The sequence below is a fragment of the Mytilus trossulus genome, chromosome 2 (assembly GCF_036588685.1).
Source record: "Mytilus trossulus isolate FHL-02 chromosome 2, PNRI_Mtr1.1.1.hap1, whole genome shotgun sequence".
NCBI lineage: Eukaryota > Metazoa > Mollusca > Bivalvia > Mytilida > Mytilidae > Mytilus > Mytilus trossulus.
This window is the reverse complement of record NC_086374.1, coordinates 36,383,762-36,408,214: the sequence shown is the minus strand read 5'-3', so window position 1 is coordinate 36,408,214 and position 24,453 is coordinate 36,383,762. Positions and strand designations below refer to the sequence as shown.

Genomic DNA, 24,453 nt, shown 5'->3' with positions numbered 1-24,453 from the left:
TATATAATATAATAATATTATATCTCTTCATTGTTTAATCGCATGCAATTTATCGTTCGTCCCTCTTTTACAAGCTATGGGATAATTCAAAGGCTTAAATTCTAATAATATTTAATCTGTAGAAATCAATAGTATATAAATTGAGAGCATATACAATCTATCATGGTTTGTTCAAACATTTAAAACAGATAAGGCTAAATATAAAATTGATTAATAACGTTTAAACCCTTTATTAACAATTGCTACTTCAGTATTATCAATTGTATAAGAAAAGAAAGTTAGAAAAAAAGTTATTGCAATACAATGGCGGAGAGTTCGACTAGGAAACCTGGACAAATTGTTAAAACACCAAGATCTAATTTTAAAGGAAGTCTTGGACAAATTAAATCACACCAGCCGTACATGGTGCAACAGTAAGTTATCTAATGTGTTTTTTTTTAAATCTGGGTAATTGTGTGTTAGATTTAAATACTGTGCTATATTTTGTCAAACATTCCAGAAAAAAGGAGAGAGGGAAAATTCAAATATCATATGGAAAATCATAAACAGATAAGTTTCATAAAAAAGACAGCATTACTACAATGAAAATAGGAGAAAGAAACCATCATTTTGTTATTGTTCTATGATAAAATTTATTTTCTTGTCTTTCATTTTTGCTAATGTTCTTTGTCTATATGACTTTTTTGTGTTTCTGTGAAACATATTACGTGGCTCTACACTTATATATCCCGTCATTTTGTTATTGGGTTATGGCAAATTTTTTTATATTCTTGTCTTCCTTTTTCTAATGTGTTTTATCTGTATGTCTTTTTGTTATTCATTGTTACAAATTTGTGCTTCTTTGTTACAAATTTGTTTGTTTTTGTAGTAAAGAAGAGTATAACACAATGTTGACTGCTGTACCATATTTTTTTTGACAATTTTATTTTTACAGTTTTACCTTTTATGTCTGTTTTGTTCACTCATCGTTGTCATTAATGAAATTTGATGCGACTGTCATACAAGTGAGAAGTAAAGCTAGCTATAAAACCAGGTTTAATCCACCATTTTCAATATAAGAACATACCTCTACAAAGTCAAGAACATGACATGTTTTGTCAATTTGTTTGATGTATTTGAGCTTTTGATTTTGCAATTTGATAAGGGACTTTTCGTTTTAAATTGTCCTAAGAGTTCAGTATTTTTGTGATTTTACTTTTTAAAAGTATACGTTGGAGGAACTCGGGTGTCTCAGATAAGTAAACAGATAATACTCCTCTAAAAGCACCCGACACGACACTTATCTCCCTCATGCAAAGCTCTGATGCCTTTTAGGATTTGGCTACACTTTTTGGACCTTTTGAATTATAGCTCTTCATCTTTTATATAAGCTTTGGAAATCAAATATTTTGGCCACGAGCATCACTGAAGAGACATGTACTGTCGAAATGCGCATCTGGTGCAGAAAAATTGGTACCGTTAATGTTATTATAACAAGTGAACAAACGATTATAGGTCGCATTCGTTGATTTAAGAGAACGCAAATCTGGCATTCAGGTTTCATCATTCTGACCAACGATAAACTTATGCAGGTGTTAGAGACTGTCGCTGAAGAGAAAAACGAGAAAATAGTAATCATCTCCATTGTCGTAATTAAAGTCTCATCCGAAAGGTATTATCAATTTCTTCCTGATACGTAAATAGAAAAGCTATAAGTACGCACCAAATAGCTTGTACACTAACTACCTGTTTCTGATTATGGACATTCCGATATGATTTAAATTTTCCTCTAAGTTCAGTATTTTTGTGATTTTTCTTTTTCAGGCTATATAATATATTAGCCGATACATGTATGTATGAATTCTACCATTGCATCGAGTGTGATATGATATTCATCCACTCTAGACTGTTATACTTTAGATAATAAAAAAAGAATACATTTAGCAGGACATACACGGTAGACTATCTCAAACAAAGTGTGAACTTTTATACGTTTTGTGAGATTTTCTGTATGTCTTGAAGACCCTTCCATGTACGGGGCGCCGAATGGGACTCTTGTGGTTTTGTACTCTAAATTCAATTTTGTACGGACAAAAGTGACTTTCGTTCAACAAAAATGAGTTCAGTTTAACAAAATTTGTATCATACTACAAATTTGAAATTTTGTCATACAAAATTATCTATCAGCGGACAAAAGTCACTTTTGTCATGACAAAATTCATTTTTGTTACACAGACTTAACTTTTGTTACCTAATTTGAAAATTGAGCGACAAAAGTCAATTTTGTATTTAAATTAGTTTAGTTTGGTTTCTGTGAACTAATTTGCATACAAAATCGATTTTTGTTACACAAAATTGACTTTTGTTACACAAAAATTACTTTTGTTACACAAAATTGACTTTTGTTACACAAAATTGACTTTTGTTACACAAAATTGACTTTTGTTACACAAAATTGACTTTTGTGAGACAAAATTGACAAAATTGACTTTTGTCTCAACAAAATTGACAAAATTGAATTTTGTCTCAACAAAATTGACAAAATTGAATTTTGTCTCAACAAAATTAACAAAATTGAATTTTGTCTCAACAAAATTGACAAAATTGAATTTTGTCTCAACAAAATTAACAAAATTGATTTTTGTCTCACGAAAGTCAATTTTGTCTCACGAAAGTCAATTTTGTCATCACAAAAATGAATTTTGTCATCACAAAAATGAATTTTGTCATCACAAAAATGAATTTTGTCGTCACAAAATTGACTTTTGTCTCAACAAAATTGACTTTTGTCTCAACAAAATTGACAAAATTGACTTTTGTCTCAACAAAATTGACAAAATTGACTTTTGTCTCAACAAAATTAACAAAATTGACTTTTGTCTCAACAAAATTGATATTTGTCTCAACAAAATTAACAAAATTGACTTTTGTCTCAACAAAATTAACAAAATTGACTTTTGTCTCAACAAAAATGACAAAATTGACTTTTGTCTCAACAAAAATGACAAAATTGAATTTTGTCTCAACAAAAATGACAAAATTGAATTTTGTCTCACAAAAGTCAATTTTGTCTCACAAAAGTCAATTTTGTCTCACAAAAGTCAATTTTGTCTCACAAAAGTCAATTTTGTCTCACAAAAGTCAATTTTGTCTCACAAAAGTCAATTTTGTCTCACAAAAGTCAATTTTGTCTCCCAAAAGTTAATTTTGTTTCACAAAAGTCAATTTTGTCTCACAAAATTGAATCTTACCGTACACAATTGACTTTTGTGATTTAATTTCCATATCAGGTAACAAAAGTCAATTTTGTATGCAAATATGTTTATATTTGCATACCTTTAAGACAAAATTGACTTTTGTCATGACAAATATGAATTTTGTCTACAAAAATGAATTTTGTCATGACAAAAATGAATTTTGTCTACACAAATGAATTTTGTCATCACAAAATTGAAGTTCTCACAAAACAAGTCTGTAGCACATAGTTTTGTAAGACAAAAATGATTTTGTTATGACAGAATTGAATTTTGTACAAAACCACAAGAGTCCCATTCGGCGCCCCGTACCATGGCCTTAGACTTTAGCCTTTTAGTCTGATTGTTGTATCTTTGTCACATCCCCCGTTTCCATTTTGCATTTTATTGACCTAATATATATTTTACTATCCTTGTTAGGTCCAGTTTGTCCATACATGTATAACACCTGAAGTTTTCAAATAAATATACATATTTTACATTAAAAGTTGAGGCTTAATACGTATACACACTACTGTCTAAATAAAGGCAACAGTAGTTTATAAACTCACCATAGATACCAGGACTAAATTTTGTATATACGCCATATATATTCCGCTGTCCATAAAATATAATGGAGGACCAAATCAAACTCAATGTTGAAGAACATTATAAATAACTTTATTCGAAATCTCGCTTTGGCCATCTATGTATGCTGTAGAAAAATTATTTCGTAGTTTTATTTCATACTAGCACGTATTCGACGATGTTAGTTATATACTGAATAACGAAACGTCTATCAGCAGTGGCATCGAACCAATAGTTTTAAAATCATCAAACTTATGATTATTCTTATTTCAGGCTTAAAGAACTACATTAAAGCCTTATTATAAAATAATCAATAACGATGTGTTACTATTCTAAGAAATGAGAATAACAATATGTTGATGTAATGTGTCCGAAGTGCGTTCCTTGGTTTATACGTGCACATTGTAAACGTTCAGAGCTAATTATTTTGTGAAGCCAAGCAGGCATTATTACCGAACAAGTGACGTTACATGTGAATGTACAAAAATGTAATTTCTTTGTAGATTGATATAGTTCCACAAAATCAAGTTTACACGAGTATAGTGTCAATCGAAGGTGTTAATATGACGACAATGGTCTGAAGAGACACCATTTCATTTATGTCTTATGAATATTTAAAACCATTAGGTTTTCTTGGAATTTTATCTTTCATAGTACATACCGAAGTATTAACACTTTATTTTAGCGATATCAGTTAGATAATAAGCAATCAGTAACATTTCTTGGTTTCCACGTTGTTAAGTAACCATCGCTTTGATTAAACTAATTCAGTAATCGAATACGTATGTTATTGTACCACAAAAGGTATGTAGTTTTAAAGCTTACATGAAAAATGTTTATATGCTAACGTTTTCAAATTTATACAGAGAAAATTATATACAGATTGAATCAAAATAAATTATCCTGAACGAAGTCTTGTGATAACATTTGTTTTAATGATATCGATAAAATCTAAAGCGAAGTGAGAAGTCAACTCCAACCCCTTTTGAATGTTTCGAAAAATATTTGTACAATTAATGTTAGTTTTAAATATTACAGTCTTAAATGAAATTTGTTTCAACGCAAATTGTAGCCATATCAAATTATAAGTCAGGTACCTTTGATAACTATTGACATCACTTGTTTGATGCCACTGCAAGTGGACGTTTCGTCCCCAGGGGTATCCCAAGCCATGAAGTCAGACCTTCGGTGTTGACATGTATATCAATTATATGGTATTTTTAACTGTTGCAAACGAATAGATTAATTGACGTGCTAGGATTTAACTATCATAAGCATAAATCACCTTAGTCGTATTTGACACAACCTTTTGGAATTTTGAGTCGTCAATGCTCTGGCGTCTGGCATACCAAATTATAAGCCTGGTACCTTTGATAACTATCGATATTATTAGCAGCATCGTTATTCAGAATTTGCGTTTAATTAAAATAAAAAATGGTGTCTAAAATAAAACCAGAAATAATGCAACTAACAATAAACTTCATTCGAAAATTAGGTGTATACAATATCTGGCATAAGTATTACCGTAGCCGTATTTGGCACAACTTTTTGGAATTTTGGGTCCTCAATGCTCTTCAACTTTGTATTTGTTTGGCTTTTTAACTATTTTGATCTGAGCGTCACTGATGAGTCTTATGTAGACGAAACGCGCGTCTGGCGTATAAAATTATAATCCTGGTACTTTTGATAACTATTAATACTGTGACGGTAATCAAAGATCATCTGATATAAAACAATTTGTAAAAAGAGTATTTTGTGAATAAAATTTGATACTTTTTAGAGCAATTCGAGACGAAGAAGACGGTGTTGTTGTTAATGACGAAGTGGATGATGAATACAGTCCTGATGATTTTGCTAGTGATACATATGACGGCGACTTTGAAACTGATTCTGACGAGGGTTTAAACGACTATTATAGTTCTGAAGAAGATAATGAGGACGAACGATTTCAACATATAGATGTTGGAAATGGTATAAAAGTTAAAACATCAGAAGAACTAACGGAGCCTTTAGGACAATATAAAACAACTGTTTGGAGCAACGAAGAGCGAAATAAAAACTTTAAACCACCACCACATAACCAAAGGAATGTAAAATTTGTGACAGATATTTATAAATTCTCTACAACAGCAGCCACCAAAGCTGTGCAAAACATCACCAATGCAGACGAAAAGAAACTTGTTAAGGAGAAGCAGTGCTCATTTGCTCTGGTTGATAAATACCATGGGAAGGTTAATTTCCAAGTTCCGGTGGATGAAAACATTGTCTCTATTAAGGACAAGGACATAAATACTTACTGGGCATGGGTAGAAATTGGGAATACTTGGAGGGCCATACCCGCATCTTTGATGGTAATATTTCTTTAAGTTTAATACACACCGTAGGTTGTTTTAAAGAGTCTAACTAGTGATACACAAATCAATGTACCTACATCACCGGTCAAAAAGAAGGAGGTATAGGTTTGACTTTGTTTGTCCATCTGTCGCATGCTAAATGTTATAGAAGCTACTTTTGCAAATACACGAATAATGTATTGCTAGACTTGCAGAAGAAATCATAAACCAATGCAAGAGCAACCACATCAATATTAATAAGTTGGTGAAACTAAAATGAAACAATACGCTTTGTTTGCTATACAATGATGTTTATTGGTTTGAAGATGAGAAAAAATAATGATACATTTGGATTTGAAATGGTCTGAATAATTGAATAAACTCTAACCCTAGAGCAATTGGCCAAAGTATTGTATATGTAACCTCCCACTGGCGGATCTAGAAATTTTCATAAGTGGGGCCCACTGACTGCCTAGTAGGGGGCCCGCTCCAGTGACGCTTTAGTGATTCCCTATATAAGCAAGCAATTTTTGGGGCCCCGGCCCCCTGCCGCCGAAATCCGCCTCTGCCTCAATTTGATATTTAGGGGGAAACGTAAATTGGTTTTGGATTGTTTTTTCATTTATATTGATGTTACGCATGCTTATCATATTGTGCGCGAAAAAGTATTTGTAATTTTCTGTCTTATGCAAGGTTATTTATTTCAAGCTTTTCCCGGGTCAGCAAACTACTTATTTCTGTTGTATGGATATTGCGTAATACAAAGCACATACCTAGCAAGTTTATGCCATGGTTGTCGTTGAAAAATTAGAATAAACATTACAATGTCTATATTGAGAACAACAATGTTTTGCTTCAGAATGGATATGTCGAATTTACCTGCAATCGAATGAAGAGTTTTGGAATAATTTATGGCCCAAAGATAATGGAAAATGTTGTACAGCCATCTGGGACAACTATTTCTACTGGTAAAGATGGTCGACTAATACTACAGTTTGACAAAGGGAGTGTGGATAAAGAACAAAGTTTAAAATATTCGGTATAGTACATTTGTAAAACAAATTGTAAGACTTAATATTCAAATCAATAAAGACATTAGTAATATGGTGGCCTTGCGTAGCATAAAGACACAAACAAGCATAGAAACCTCAATTCTATTTGTACGGTATAGACAACATTTTAAGACTATAATTAATTTCATACAAGTTTAAAAAAACAACACTAAATATAGAAAGAAAATGATAAAAACACCATAATATATTCATAAGTATTCTTAGAGTAAGAATACATTATTAAGCGTACCAATACATGAATTGATTAAAACTGTTATTCCATTTGGTTATCTTTTGATTTTAAAACAATACATGTACCTTGGTTAATCCGACACCTGAAAAAAAATGTTTTAGTTATTTAGAAAAATAATAGAAAATCATGCTGTCATTGCGTTAGGTTATAATCAGATCTAAATTCTATTTGACCATTTAGATACAAAGACCTGACCAGGAATATGTTCAACGCTCAGTAAATGCCAAAAATTTGGTTGCATCTGTCAGCGACAAAATCAGATTGAATTATGAAAAATCACAATTTAAAAAGCCAATGCATTTAAGTGGAACACTCAGGTATGATGACGACCAAGGTTCTGATTTTGAGGAGTTTGACATTAAGGTCGTTGGCTACCAAGATGACAAACCTATTATCCTAGAAACAGTAGCAGAAAGGGTGACAGCAGGACGATTTACCGGAAAAGTGGAAGGTTATGATGGGTACTTATAAGTATTATGATATTATTTTAAAAGGACCATTATTGATCACCATGTCTATGTAAATATTGAACAGAGAATAAGTATAAAAAGGCATATAAAATGTTTTGGAAATGATTTTTACATTTTGTTTAACACATATTAGTTGCACTATATGATGAAATGAATATCGGACAAATTAAATGTTATACAACAAGTAACAAAAAATGTCTTACTAGATTATGAGTGATGTGTTAAAATATTTGTCTTAAATCTACAAATATATGCAATTTATCAATAAACAAAAAAACTATTTAGTTTATATTCAAAATATAACGTAACCCCATCCTTTACTTGAATATTTGGTTAGCGCTTGTTGATGAATCTTTGGTTTTCTAAGTAGAGTTTTATGACAGCTGTTTGTTTTTTCATCTCTTTTGTTTTTGTTATGTTGCCGTTGTTTTTCTTTTATTTCTGGCTTTAAATTGCAAATTGGTATGTTTTACATTTTAGTCCTTTTTTATCATTTGGCAGACTTGCGACAATTATTTTATGATATGTACGCTAGTCTTGTTCGTCATATCCAGAAACCGTTTGATGCAGTGACCCTCTGTTGACCAGAACATACTTTTCCTGTGTTTTAACATTTACAATTGTTAAAATTTTAATTACGTCTTCATAATAACTAGCATCTTCATGATAACAAGATAGAAAAATGTAATTAATATTTTGTCTCATCTACGTATATCCTTTTCCTGTCTCGTTAAAGTATACCATACAATTTATTTAAATTCACTGTCTCGATTCGTATCAAATCATAATACAGACGAATTTATTTCTCGTTATTGTTCTTTTTCAGGGCAGCATTTGTTGCAATAAAACGTGGGAAGACGGAAAATGAAAATTTTGCAGAAACATTAAAAAACGAACTGGATTTGATTTACGGAAATCGAAAGTTGTGCAAAGTTTTATTATTTTATTACGAAAAAAATAATACAACTTTGTATTTTAAAGCTGAGTGTTGTTTGGAACGAAATTCTGATGACATAATTGCTCAACACAAGGACCACAAACTTATTTTTGAATCTGGTGATATTTTACTTCCTCCACATCAAAGGATTCGAATTCGGCCAACTGGTTGTTTAGGACTCAAACCTGGAATAAAAAATCATCCATTTCTTTTCTTCATGTATGTTACGAAAGAAAATAACACGTTGTTTCCTGTAGAATTAAATAGAGGAATGGGCAAATCAACGAATGCTATTATAGAATTTACAGCGGATAACCAAAGAAGAGGAGAAATTTCAAAGGCGGACTTCAGTTTAGATTTTTTGTCAAGTGGGAATCAAAGACAGAGTTTAAGTCGAGCAAACTCTATACATTAAGTAATGTTTTTAGAACAAAACAAAAAAATCTAACTTATATATCTGTCGTTTAAAAAACACTGTTTAATTCTACATTCGAGAAAATAAAATGTATGTGCATTGTAAGGAAATATTTCAGCGTAAAACATTTTTTTAGTATAGAACTTATAAACAAATTTCATTGGATGATGATATGTTTTCAATTTTCATCAATACATTTGACAATGTTATTTTATTTATAAGTGAATTAACAGCTGTACGGTTAACCCGGGTGATTCGTTTTGTATAAAGCAATTCTTTTAAACATACCTAGGTACGCTTATGTTGGTTTTAGTCAAATTAAAGTAATGGGATGTAGTAGTATTGCTTACAACACAACTATTTTTTTTAAAACTGAAGGACAAGTATAAGAACAACAGAAAGTACCGTACGCCATTCAACAAAGAGTAAATTTTAAACCAAATAATTAGCTATATTAGCCACGAAATGAGGTATTATGAAGCAATAAAAAATGAAAATACTTACGGCTAGATTTACGCAACAATAATTAAAAGTGTCATGCAGGTTTAATTATATTTGTTGGTACTCGAATCTAACCTGGAACGTTTAAATGATACTTCCTTACCAAATATTATTATGATAATTATCAAAGGAGTAGGTTCAGTAACACTCCTTTTTATCCCCAAACTATAGCATTTTTACAAAATTGTGAAAATGTAATCTTTGAGCTATTTACTGGAAAGTAGAATGCTTCTACATAAATAGGGGCTGTTTTTACAATACAATGCACATATATGGGGTACTAGCATCTTTTAGTCATACTAAATTACTGAAATCTTCATAATTTTAGTATTTTAGTTAAATTTTAGACTGATTCCGTCTTAAATTAAAGTGGCCGCATTCGTGTTCATTCATAATATTGAAATGTAAGTTGTATTTGATGATAATACAAAACATATATAAAGGTTGAGGATGAACACGGATGCGGCCACCTTCATTTTTGACGAAAACCATTCGAAAAGTGACGTTTTTTTGGCATATTTGATAGGTTTTTAATATTAAAGCTTAAATCGGAGCGTTTTTAATGACTAAATCATTTAAAATCTTTCACATAAACTAATTGAATCAATTGAAACAGACACGTTAGTGTTTAAAAAGTGTACTCCTTTCTGTTTCACAAGCATGAATTATACGGACAGTCTACGACATCATTTACAGCAAAAATGTAGTAACATTCCAGCAACGCCTGCATATGGAGTATATATATATCCTAGTTGATACGATATTCGATGGCATGCGTTTCAAATAATTATTTCATCGATGGATGGTTGCTGCACACAAAGGAGGTATTAAACCCAAAGTTCCAAGTTGTTACGATTAAATCATTCTCCCGAAAATTGTACGAACGCAATCACGAAAATTGGGATAACAAACTAAAACTGAAGGAAACGCATTAAATATAAGCGGAGAACAACGACACTACAGAATAACAAATATAACATCATAATCAAGTATATGAATTTGTAATAGAAAAGTGCCGTGACACGTCTTATATTAATGTGAATTCACACTCAAATATAATAGAAAACAAACGACACAACGGAAACACAACGTTAAAATGTTACATACACAGACACTAACTTTGATATAACAATGGCCATTTTTTCTGACTAGGTATAGTACATTTTAAAAAATAAATCTGGTTTTGTGGCATGCCAAACCTCGCACTTTAATGACAATGTTAAATATAACATTGAAATGACAACATAATATTACAGGACTACAATACAAATAAATGGGAGAACGTATTAAACAAAGAAATACTCGATTAATAGATAACAAAAGGCATCAGGTTTTTAATTCGATATGCCAAAAACGCGTCTCGTCCACACAAGACTCACCAGTGACGCCCAGATATAAAAGTTCGATAAACTTCTAAATGCATGTTATTTATATTCGATAAAATAATAGTGTTTTCAACGGGAACAGGAATGCCTATTTAAGTGGGACGGTAAAAATGTTAAAATTTGTCCGGTTCAAACATGCTAATTAACCAATAGAACCAGCAGTAAAAATGAAAACAAGACTAATTATACAATTTTCATTTGAAATGTAATCAATGATTTTCTAAAGATATATAGTTTAACTAAAAATAAAATTGAACTGTGCATATTTTAGATATGTTGAAAATAAAACTACCAGTTAATAAATGGCCACAAGTGCCGAATAACTTACGTTTGGGAAAACCCCAGATTAGTGATATTTATTTCAAATTCCTGGATTTTTTTTCTTTTCTTTCGATATATGAAATTGGTCATATGGGGAATTTTTTATTAATTTGAGACGAAATGTTCTTCTGAATGTGAATTTGCATTGCTGGGAGGCGTGTCTTGATATTGTGAACATTCGACTTTCAGGGATTTATTTTTGATGATTCTGTCATGGCTTCGATTGAAACATCTGTTATGTCTTATTGTTTGTAGTTTAAATAATTATAAAATTGCCTTTACCTACCATCATTGTCAAATAATTGTATAAATTCGAGATTGCATGTTAGTTGCGTTAACGCGTCATGGATTTTAAAATCCTGTGGTGTTTATTGTTGATGAAATATGTTCGTTGTTGTCTTCGGCTTGCATGTTGGGTCGACTATTATATTATTTGTTTCTGTGTTATGTTTGTGCTGTATGTCTGTCCTGTAGTGTTGTAGCGATATTTATTTTTAAATTGGCATAAAGCGGGAGGTTTCGCTGACCATGAAATGTCTTGTACCCAGTCAGGAATGCTATAGTTATAATCACATAATTCGTTTCTATGTGTGCTGTCATTCATTTTTTGTTGCACTTAAGTCATCCTATTGTTTCTTTGTTTTCCTGTTATAGTTGATGTGCTTCAAACAATTTTGGATTGTAGCCCGGATTTGTTTTTTCTACATCGATGTGTGAATTTTGAACACCGGATTACTACTGTTGCCCGTATCTTTGGCCGACATAAAGTTTAGAGAGCAAGCGAAACCTTCGTTTTTCTTTCGAAAGACAATTTCCAATGGTTCAAATTACTTTATTATTTTTAGTAGTAAAACAACCTTATCAAAACACAGATCCATTGTCCCTTTGCATTAGAATCAAAAGAAAATATGTATATTTTACTTGCTAGATTATTCAATGACATTTGGCCTTAGCAGCTCCCATAGCACACGAGATGTTCGAAAAAAATTGTTGTCAATATATATTAGAATTATGTGCGACTGTCTTTCAATTCAGAGGTTTATCTAGCTATAAAACCATTTCAATTCACTTTTTTCTACATAAGAAAATGACTGTACCAAGTCAGGAATTTGACAGTTTTTAACTACATTTGTATGCGTTATATGTGCTTTTAATTTTACTATTGAACGAAGGACTTTGCGATTTGATTTTTCCTTGTAGTTCGGTATTTTTGTAATTTTAAGGAATAAGATATACAACGATCATTGATAACCTGATAGACTTGTAGGGTAAAACAGGACAAGAATATTGTCTCACGGTCTAGGCGAAACGACAAAATACTACTGGCTGTTTACGATGGAAGAACAAGGGACACTGGAACCCAGAAAATGTGTCGAGACAGGATGATCATTTAAATTTATATTTTGTTTTGAGTAATATTTAGATCATCATCAACGATTTGGATGATAATGAGAAGTTAAAAAAAAAACCTGAATCATGACAAGAGTATAGCCAACCTTCCTTCAAGACTTGATAATTGTCATATATATTTAAATCATTGAAAACATGTAAAGGCGTGCAGAAAACTTAAGCAGCAAGAAGGGTATATAGAAAACAACGAAAACAAGCTGGCTACAAACCACTCTCAAAATATTAAAGATTTGTAAACAACAACGGAAGCAAGACACAAATACATCAATGTACCGAAATAAATGAGTTACAGGCATTCTTCTTATTCAAGGTTTTTCAAGAAACAAGTATTGTGTTGTTTGCAGGATACTTAGGGTATGGTATGGTTTCGTTCTGTTGTCAATTATTCCAATACAAAGGACGTCATTTTCAAAATTTCATGCCAAATTTATTTTTATACTTTAAAAGCTTCTTTATATGAAGGTGCGATTTTGACAAATTTATAAATAAAAACATTACTTCCTTTTTAGACATTTTAAAAGTTTTTTCGCTATTCAAAGCAATATGTTTGAGTCAATGCTGTGTAAATAAGAACAGAAACAACGCCATCGGCCTGCAAGTCAAAGATTCAACATCTTGATAGCCAGTAATCGAATATCAACTTGCGAAATTGATACCTCGTTGGATTTGAAAAAAATGACAACTAAAGAATATTCATACATATATTTACAGTGTAACGCGTTAATCGTAATGTTCTGAAATATTTAGGTTTTTAGCTGGATGATTACGCAGGTGATAAGAGCATTCGGTTATTAAAGGAAAAGTAGGTTAATAATAAAAATAAAATAAAAAGAGTATGCTACCAAGAAAACTCATTTCTCTCACTCATTCAGCTAACAAAAATATGTGACAGGAAATAAAACAGACTCAGACAATTGTAATCATACGATTGCACGTGTTGCTTACTTATTTATATTGATATCTGACAATCATCAGTCCTCGGAAGTCATTTTGATGGTTATTTATAAAGTCTAGTATATAAAACCAAAGAAGTTCTGTTCAAGTATTATAAAGAGCCCATGCAATATTATTTTGGACATTTATAGTCGGATATGCTTCTTAGTATGATATTAATCGTGTAACAATAGGTCACCTTAATTAGAGTCTGTGCCATGCATTCAAACAGTCGGTGGGCTAAAATTTGCAAATCTTTATAAGACATCAGTTTTATTTACAAAGTTCGAAAACACCAGAATGTTAGTATTGTGTCTTTGTTTGTCATTAAAATAATTTACATCTAACACAATTATGCCCAAAAGAAACAAATCAAGACAAAATCACTTTACTAAACGCGCTTTGATATGATGACGCTAAACCCATATCCTCATTGATTGATATCATCTTCCATCTAGTTCATGTCAAGTAATGTTTTTCTGTTTGTCTTTTTCATTTTAAGCCATGGCGTTGTCAGTTTGGTTTAGATTTATGAGTTTGACTGTCCCTTTGGTATCTTTCGTCCCTCTTTTATGAGCATAGAAAACTTTATAGGAGACAACCGAATACAAGATATTTTCTTTCTTTATTTATTATACCGTGTCGTACTTGCATTTTCTGCCTTTCTCTCCAATACAGACACACATAATTTAGTGTTATATCCATATTTACACCATTTTTTTTAATTATTATTAATATATTTTCTTAAATCAAAACATTACTTAAACTAGTACTCATCAGATTCTAGTCAGACATAATCCATAATCATGGCAAAATCAAATAAAAAAACGTATCAAAAACGAATGAACAAGAACTGGCACATTTCAAAAACAGAGCTGAGGCATGACGGCCTGACGGATGGACTGACTGACGGGCCAAAAAGGTTCTACCCTCAGCATCCTCGTTGCATGCGGTATAATCAGCTAAAACGTTTGAGGACGAATTATTCACTTGCAAGTGAACAATTCGACCTCATTGAATCCTTATCATATGAACGCTCCACAAGAGATGGATATCGCATGCATTGCCCGTGTAAAGATATTGATTTAAAGGAAAAGAATGTCAACATTGAATGTCAAACAATGGTAAATCATTTGATTGATTGATTCGATTCATACAAAAACATTATTATACAAGTAAACACGACGATAAACGTATTTTTTTTAATCTACAATATACATTAAACAGACAATGAAAAATCTAACTGCACGAGTTGCTTAATCTATTTATAATTATATGTATGTTGATATCGCTAGTATGATCATCGGATGTGTTCGGGTGTCAACTAGGTAGTTAATTAAATAAAGTCTAGACTTAAATACAAACGAAACGAAGCTACATTTTATCTAGCTCACGACATGTAAACTGTTGATCTCAGACTTTCAATAGTTTACAATAATGTTTTACATTGTTATAAATCAAAAGATAATTTGAGTGCAATCGGTGAACATGAATTTGACAGCTAGTGCCCCTTTAAATGAAACATCTGATAAAATTATATAGGTTGCTAAACAAGTATTTAGGTTAAAATAAGTTATCATCTGACACCTCATTTCTTCCAAGAAAATGACTCTTTTGTATTTAGAATGTTTAATAAAACTTCATTTCAACCTTAATTGTAATCATGGGAAGTGAAAAAAACTTTAGGAGAACATTTGGTTCTAATTTTCTTTGTTTATACTTTTTTTTCTCTTTTTTAATACGTTGGTTAACAAAATATGTGTATAAAGAAAAAAGTTTGCTAAACATATGAATATAAGAACAAAGTGCTTTGAACTTAAAAACGAATGAAGATGAATTTAATCCAAAATGATTTTAATGTAAACGCAAAAGAGCAGATTCAAGGGTTCCCTAACATGGCCACCCTTTCTTAGCTTAATTTCAAATTAGGATTAAGTTACCAACATTATAATGAATCTGTGACTAGACAGGAAAGAAGTATTTTTGTTAAAAAAATACGTTCCTGTGTTTTATTCATGACGTCACAAATATAACTCATTTTGGTTCCCACGCAAAATCAATGAAAATGGTAAAGTAACGTTTGATTATTGGACAGGAAACGCATACGTCCAAAACAAAAATCTTTAAAAGTAATGTTTGTCATGACATTTGTCATTCTTACTTTAATGTTAAATTTGTCAATGTCTGCGCTCTATGTTTTTCTGATCCAAAATTTGGCTGAAATGCGGCTCATTTTATCATATTCCGCCAAAAAACCTTATTTTAACACATTTGGGATGTAAAAATCCACACTTTAGAATAAAACTTTGACAGACAACTTTCTTACTTGTATTTAAATCAACTTAAAACATATTTTGCTATCTTGTAACATTGAACTTTATAATCGGAGCAAAAGATGGCAATTACCAAAATTACTCTTTTAGACAATTGGTCCGGTTTTGTTATATTCTCAATTCAGGTGTTTACATGTTGTAGTACAGCAATTTTGTAATGATTTGAAGCATACCGTCATTGCAGAATTATATTCTTCTGTAGATATCAAGATACAATGCATATAACTATGTCGATCATGACAAAGCAGTTGATGAAAAATTGAAAATACAATACAATTTCTATATTGAGAACAATCCAATTTTGCTTCAGAATGGATATGTCGAATTTTCCTGCGATCGAATGACTAGTTTTGGGATAATGTGTGGCCCAACGGTGATGACAAATATTGTACATCCTCTTGGGACAACTATATCTACCAGTAAAGATGGTGGGCTGGTTTTACAGTTTGATAAAGGAAGTGTGGATAAAGAACAAACTGTTAAATATTCGGTATAGTATATCAATATATACAATAAACATTGTTATTAAAGATTAATATTTTAATCAATCGGTTCCTAGAATGAAGATATTGATGACGCTTTTAAAAAAAGCATACAACCATAAATAAAATGCGTATGTAAATTTCCAGACGACACAAAAAAATAAAAGGAAAAAAAGATAACAAAACCGTTCAATTTTTCTTATATTTTTTTAATTTCACGTACATGTATGTATACATACATTGTAATAATTAAACGTGAAAAAGATTAAACGATTGAAAAATATAATCTATTTAGTTTCCCTCACTTTAAAATAATGTTCAACAAACTGTACACACTAGCCGTTGACCAAGTACCGTCTTGTCACTATTATAAATCTATTCTCCAAATGTCGAAGACTGAACACAATAGAATGACAGTAGTAATTATACAATGATATTATGTATTAATAATAGTTACATGTAAATACAATTGACAATTAAAAATTGGGGAGTGTGTCAAAGAGACAACAACCTGACAAAAGAGCAGAAGACAGCCGAAAGCAACCTGTGTATTCATCACAGCCAAAAAGTTCAGCACTCGTAAGTAGCTATGCACAATTATAGGTTGATAAACGTGACTGAGGTAGTTCAGGGGTATAGAATGAACAAATGACATAATTTTCTTGATATTTGGAAAAAAGCCGATTTTACTATGCTATTTTAAAAACAAATGATAAATTATGGATCACCTAGCTATTTTTCAAGGTATGAGACATTCGAAATTGCCAAAATTTGCTGAGATTGTTCATGAAAAAACACATTTTTTGTGCATAAGAAGAAATCTAGGAGACATTTTTGAATTAAAAAAGTAAGAATTTAAGATAATTATATTGTTTACTTATTAAAATTGAATGCAATGGTGTCATTGCAGCAGGTAGTAACCAGATGCATCTTTTAAATATTTGATGTGTTTAACAGATACAAAGACCTGACCAGGAATATGCAAAGCAATCTTTAAATTCCAAAACATTGGTGGCATCTGTCAGCGACAAAATCAGATTAAATTATGAAAAATCACAATTCAAAAAGCCCATACATTTATTTGGAACACTCAGTTGTAATGAAGAAAGCGGATCTGATTTTGAGGAGTTCGATATTAAGGTTGTCGGCTACCAAGACGATAAACCTTCTATTCTAGATACAATAACAGAAAAGGTGACAGCTGGAAGATTTACAGGATCATTGGAAGGTTATGATGGGTAATTATATTCATTATATGATTCGATGCATTTTAAAGTAACATCATGAATACTCATATCCATGAAATGTTAAACTGAAAGTAGGTAAGAAATGACATATCAAGCGTTATGTATGTATACATACATAGTAATAATTAAACGTGAAAAAGATTAAAAGATTAAAAAAATAATATCATCTATTTAGTTTCCCTGACTTTAAAATAATTTTCACGAACTGAACACTAGCCGTTGACCAAGTACCGTCTTGTCACTATTATACATCTGGTCTCCAAATATTGAAGACTGAACATAGAATGACAGTAGTAATTATACAATGATAGTATGTATTAATAATAGTTCCATGTAAATACAATTGACAATTAAAAATGGGGAGTGTGTCAAAGAGACAACAACCTGACAAAAGTTTAGAAGACAGCCGAAAGCATTTCATTTTAAGCCATGGCGTTGTCAGTTTGTTTTAGATTTATGATTTAAATAGTATATCTTAAATACCGAATTAACCACAGAAAACAATTCGTGCACAATTTTACATTTTTAACTTGAACTATAACAAAAACTTGAGCAGGTTTTTTGTTAGTGATTTTTTTACCACTATTCTTATGCAGACCCGTATTTACAAAACGTACTTGCCGATACAACTGTCGTAAAAAAAGGTTTACAAAACTATCGTTTTTTGTAAAAAGTAAAATTGCAAAAAATACTGAACTTCCAGGAAAATAATTTGCTTTCACTTAATTTAATGTTTGGTGTGTTTTATCTTTTATATTTTATATCACATACTTTCTTTGTGTAATGTTAAATAAAAGCTAAAGTTATTCAAAACAATATGTTGATACACGACGTATCAGTAAGTTGCCAAATATCTTACTTGAAAACCCTATCACACATTATTTCAATTAGATATTAATCGGAGGTAATTTCATCTCTTCATAGAATTGTTTTGAAGGTTTTTTTGTATTTCTCCGGATAAACGAACAATAACGATTTGAGTTTGATATTTTTTCTCTTTTGCTTAGTTAATCGTTTTCTCATATCCCGAAACATTTTTGCATCTACGAAAAAAGATAATTGTAAAAGATGGAAAGTTAAAAAAATATATGGCAACTTTTAAATGATTGAATACATATTGTACCGTTTGTTTTGTTGCTTTTTACCATGCAGTTTTTGATCGCTAATTTGTATCGTTTTATCAATAGATATATACTCGACCACTACCATCCTATATAACTTTTGACAAATGAAGATTAACAGATAAATACCTACAAAGACTGCACGATAAACATTTACAAGGGCCACTTTCATATTTATAAATCCGTGTATTTTTTTTCTCTACGTATAAAACGCTTATGGATCAACATAGTTATGCATAAAAGCGAGAAAACCTATCTTATATAAATTCAAATGTATTATTCATAAATAATCCTTATTTAGATGTCTTCTGACGGGTTGTAACTTTCTGTCTATCAGCTCATAGACATAATTGTGTCATGTGACCGTGACGTCATCAACGTTTTTCTTTCATGCTTTACTCCTCAGTATTGCATTTATAAAAAAGAATATGGACTTACTGCCTATTCATAAAAACCTAAAACAATTATGGTGCACACGTTTAGATAACCCTAACGCAAATTATACAGTGGAAAACAAATGTTTGTTGTTATTTCTTTCGTAGACAGACAAAAATATTACTGTAGTTCATTTAGTTCTAAAATGTAAATAATTACGTAGTATTGGTCTTTTGCAGGGGAGCTTTAGTTGCAATTAAACGTGGACAGAAGGAAAATGATAAGTTTGCAGAAATGTTAAAAAATGAACTGGATTTATTTTACGGAAATAGAAAGGTGTGCAAAGTTTTATTGTTCTATATCTCGAAAGATAATACATCTTTATATTTTAAAGCTGAATGTTGTATGCAGGGAAATGTAGCTGACATTATTGCTAAAAATAAGGAACACAAACTAGTTTTCAAATCCTTGGATATTTTACTACCTCCCCATCAACGGATTCGAATTCGGCCAACTAGTTGTTTAGGACTCCAACCTGGAATAAAAAATCATCCATTTCTTTTCTTCATGTATGTTACGAAAGAAAATAACACGTTGTTTCCTGTTGAATTAAATAGATGAATGGGCAAATCAACGAATGCTATTATAGAATTTACAGCGGATAACCAAAGAAAAGGAGAAATTTCAAAGGCGGACTTCAGTTTAGATTTGTTGTCAAGTGGGAATCAAAGACAGAATTTAAGTCGAGCAAACTCTATACATTAAGTAATGTTTTTAGAACAAAACCAAAAAATCCAACTTATATATCTGTCGTTTAAAAAACACTGTTTAATTCTACATTCGAGAAAATAAAATGTATGTGCATTGTAAGGAAATATTTCAGCGTAAAACATTTTTTTAGTATAGAACTTATCAACAAATTTCATTGGATGATGATATGTTTTCAATTTTCATCAATACATTTGACAATGTTATTTTATTTTTAAGTGAATTAACAGCTGTACGGTTAACCCGGGTGATTCGTTTTGTATAAAGCAATTCTTTTAAACATACCTAGGTACGCTTATGTTGGTTTTAGTCAAATTAAAGTAATGGGATGTAGTAGTATTGCTTACAACACAACTATTTTTTAAAAACTGAAGGACAAGTATAAGAACAACAGAAAGTACCGTACGCCATTCAACAAAGAGTAAATTTTAAACCAAATAATTAGCTATATTAGCCACGAAATGAGGTATTATGAAGCAATAAAAAATGAAAATATTTACGGCTAGATTTACGCAACAATAATTAAAAGTGTCAGGTTTAATTATATTTGTTGGTACTCGAACCTAACCTGGAACGTTTAAATGATACTTCCTTACCAAATATTATTATGATAATTATCAAAGGAGTAGGTTCAGTAACACTCCTTTTTAGCCCCAAACTATAGCATTTTTACAAAATTGTGAAAATGTAATCTTTTAGCTATTTACTGGAAAGTAGAATGCTTCTACTACATAAATATGGGCTGTTTTTACAATACAATGCACATATATGGGGTACTAGCATCTTTTAGTCATACTTGTATTTGATGATAATACAAAACATATATAAAGGTTGAGGATGAACACGGATGCGGCCACCTTCATTTTTGACGAAAACCATTCGAAAATTGACGGTTTTTTTTTGCATATTTGATAGGTTTTTAATATTAAAGCTTGAATCGGATCGTTTTTAATGACTAAATCATTTAAAATCTTTCACATAAACTAATTGAATCAATTGAAACAGACACGTTAGTGTTAAAAAAGTGTACTCCTTTCTGTTTCACAAGCATGAATTATACGGACAGTCTACGACATCATTTACAGCAAAAAGGTAGTAACATTCCAGCAACGCCTGCATATGGAGTATATATATATCCTAGTTGATACGATATTCGATGGCATGCGTTTCAAATAATTATTTCATCGATGGATGGTTGCTGCACACAAAGGAGGTATTAAACCCAAAGTTCCAAGTAGTTACGATTAAATCATTCTCCCGAAAATTGTACGAACGCAATCACGAAAATTGGGATAACAAACTAAAACTGAAGGAAACGCATTAAATATAAGCGGAGAACAACGACACTACAGAATAACAAATATAACATCATAATCAAGTATATGATAGTTATCAAAAGTACCAGGGTTATAATTTTATACGCCAGACGCGCGTTTCGTCTACATAAGACTCATCAGTGACGCTCAGATCGAAATAGTTAAAAAAAAAGCCAAACAAATACAAAGTTGAAGAGCATTGAGGACCCAAAATTCCAAAAAGTTGTGCCAAATACGGCTAAGGTAATCTACTCCTGGGGTAAGAAAATCCTTAGTTTTTCGAAAAATTCAAATGTGTAATAGAAAAGTACCGTGACACGTCTTATATTAATGTGAATTCACACTCAAATATAATAGAAAACAAACAACACAACGGAAACACAACGTTAAAATGTTACATACACAGACACTAACTTTGATATAACAATGGCCATTTTTTCTGACTTGGTACAGTACATTTTAAAAAATAAACCTGGTTTAGTGGCATGCCAAACCTCGCACTTTAATGACAATGTTAAATATAACATTGAAATGACAACATAATATTACAGGACTACAATACAAATAAATGGGAGAACGTATTAGACAAAGAAATACTCGATTAATAGATAACAAAAGGCATCAGGTTTTTAAATTCGATATGCCAAAAACGCGTCTCGTCCACACAAAACTTACCAGTGACGTCCAGATATAAAAGTTCGATAAACTTCTAAATGCATGTTATTTATATTCGATAAAATAATAGTGTTCACCTAATTAAGTGGGACGGTAAAAATGTAAAAATTTGTCCGGTTCAAACATGCTAATTAACCAAAAGAACCAGCAGTAAAAATTAAATAAAGACTAATTATACAATTTTCATTTGAAATGTAATCAAAGATTTTCTAAAGATATATAGTATAACTAAAAATAAAATTGAACTTTGCATATTTTAGATATGTTGAAAATAAAACTACCAGTTAATAAATGGCCACAAGTGCCGAATAACTTACGTTTGGGAAAACCCCAGATTAGTGATATTTATTTCAAATTCCTGGATTTTTTTTTTTTTCTTTCGATATATGAAATTGGTCATATGGGGAAATTTTTATTAATTTGAGACGAAATGTTCTTCTGAATGTGAATTTGCATTGCTGGGAGGCGTGTCTTGATATTGTGTACATCCGACTTTCAGGAATTTATTTTTGATGATTCTGTCATGGTTTCAATTGAAACATCTGTTATGTCTTATTGTTTGTATTTTAAATAATTATAAAATTGCCTTTACCTACCATCATTGTCAAATAATTGTATAAATTCGAGATTGCATGTTAGTTGCGTTAACGCGTCATGGATTTTAAAATCCTGTGGTGTTTATTGTTGATGAAATATGTTCGTTGTTGTCTGCGGCTTGCATGTTGGGTCGACTATTATATTATTTGTTTCTGTGTTATGTTTGTGCTGTATGTCTGTCCTGTAGTGTTTTAGCGATATTTATTTTTAAATTGGCATAAAGCGGGAGGTTTCGCTGACCATGAAATGTCTTGTAACCAGTCAGGAATGCTATAGTTATAATCACATAATTCGTTCCTATGTGTGCTGGCATTCATTTTTTGTTGCACTTAAGTCATCTTATTGTTTCTTTGTTTTCCTGTTATAGTTGATGTGTTTCAAAAAAGTTTGGATTGTAGCCCGGATTTGTTTTTTCTACATCGATGTGTGAATTTTGAACACCGGATTACTACTGTTGCCCGTATCTTTGGCCGACATAAAGTTTAGAGAGCAAGCGAAACCTTCGTTTTTCTTTCGAAAGACAATTTCCAATGGTTTAAATTACTTTATTATTTTTAGTAGTAAAACAACCTTATCAAAACACAGATCCATTGTCCCTTTGCATTAGAATCAAAAGAAAATATGTATATTTTACTTGCTAGATTATTCAATGACATTTGGCCTTAGCAGCTCCCATAGCACACGAGATGTTCGAAAAAAATTGTTGTCAATATATATTAGAATTATGTGCGACTGTCTTTCAATTCAGAGGTTTATCTAGCTATAAGACCATTTCAATTCACTTTTTTCTGCATAAGAAAATGACTGTACCAAGTCAGGAATTTTACAGTTTTTAACTACATTTGTATGCGTTATATGTGCTTTTAATTTTACTATTGAACGAAGGACTTTGCGATTTGATTTTTCCTTGTAGTTCGGTATTTTTGTAATTTTAAGGAATAAGATATACAACGATCATTGATAACCTGATAGACTTGTAGGGTAAAACAGGACAAGAATATTGTCTCACGGTCTAGGCGAAACGACAAAATACTACTGGCTGTTTACGATGGAAGAACAAGGGACACTGGAACCCAGAAGATGTGTCGAGACAGGATGATCATTTAAATTTATATTTTGTTTTGAGTAATATTTAGATCATCATCAACGATTTGGATGATAATAAGAAGTTAAAAAATAAACCTGAATCAAGAGTATAGCCAACCTTCCTTCAAGACTTGATAATTGTCATATATATTTAAATCATTGAAAACATGTAAAGGCGTGCAGAAAACTTAAGCAGCAAGAAGGGTATATAGAAAACAACGAAAACAAGCTGGCTACAAACCACTCTCAAAATATTAAAGATTTGTAAACAACAACGGAAGCAAGACACAAATACATCAATGTACCGAAATAAATGAGTTACAGGCATTCTTCTTATTCAAGGTTTTTCAAGAAACAAGTATTGTGTTGTTTGCAGGATACTTAGGGTATGGTATGGTTTCGTTCTGTTGTCAATTATTCCAATACAAAGGACGTCATTTTCAAAATTTCATGCCAAATTTATTTTTATACTTTGAAAGCTTCTTTATATGAAGGTGCGATTTTGACAAATTTATAAATAAAAACATTACTTCCTTTTTAGACATTTTAAAAGTTTTTTCGCTATTCAAAGCAATATGTTTGAGTCAATGCTGTGTAAATAAGAACAGAAACAACGCCATCGGCCTGCAAGTCAAAGATTCAA

At 31.1% G+C, this 24,453-nt stretch overlaps 1 protein-coding gene across 1 annotated transcript; it reads left to right on the top strand.

Moving 5' to 3' along the window:
- Positions 1 to 260: 260 nt before the first annotated feature.
- LOC134705748 (uncharacterized) lies at positions 261 to 9,260 on the top strand. The gene is made up of 5 exons (XM_063564467.1): positions 261 to 413; positions 5,581 to 6,151; positions 6,993 to 7,172; positions 7,619 to 7,899; positions 8,735 to 9,260. The coding sequence occupies exons 1-5, from the start codon at positions 304 to 306 to the stop codon at positions 9,258 to 9,260; spliced, it is 1,668 nt and encodes a 555-aa protein (XP_063420537.1). The 5' UTR covers positions 261 to 303.
- Positions 9,261 to 24,453: the final 15,193 nt, after the last annotated feature.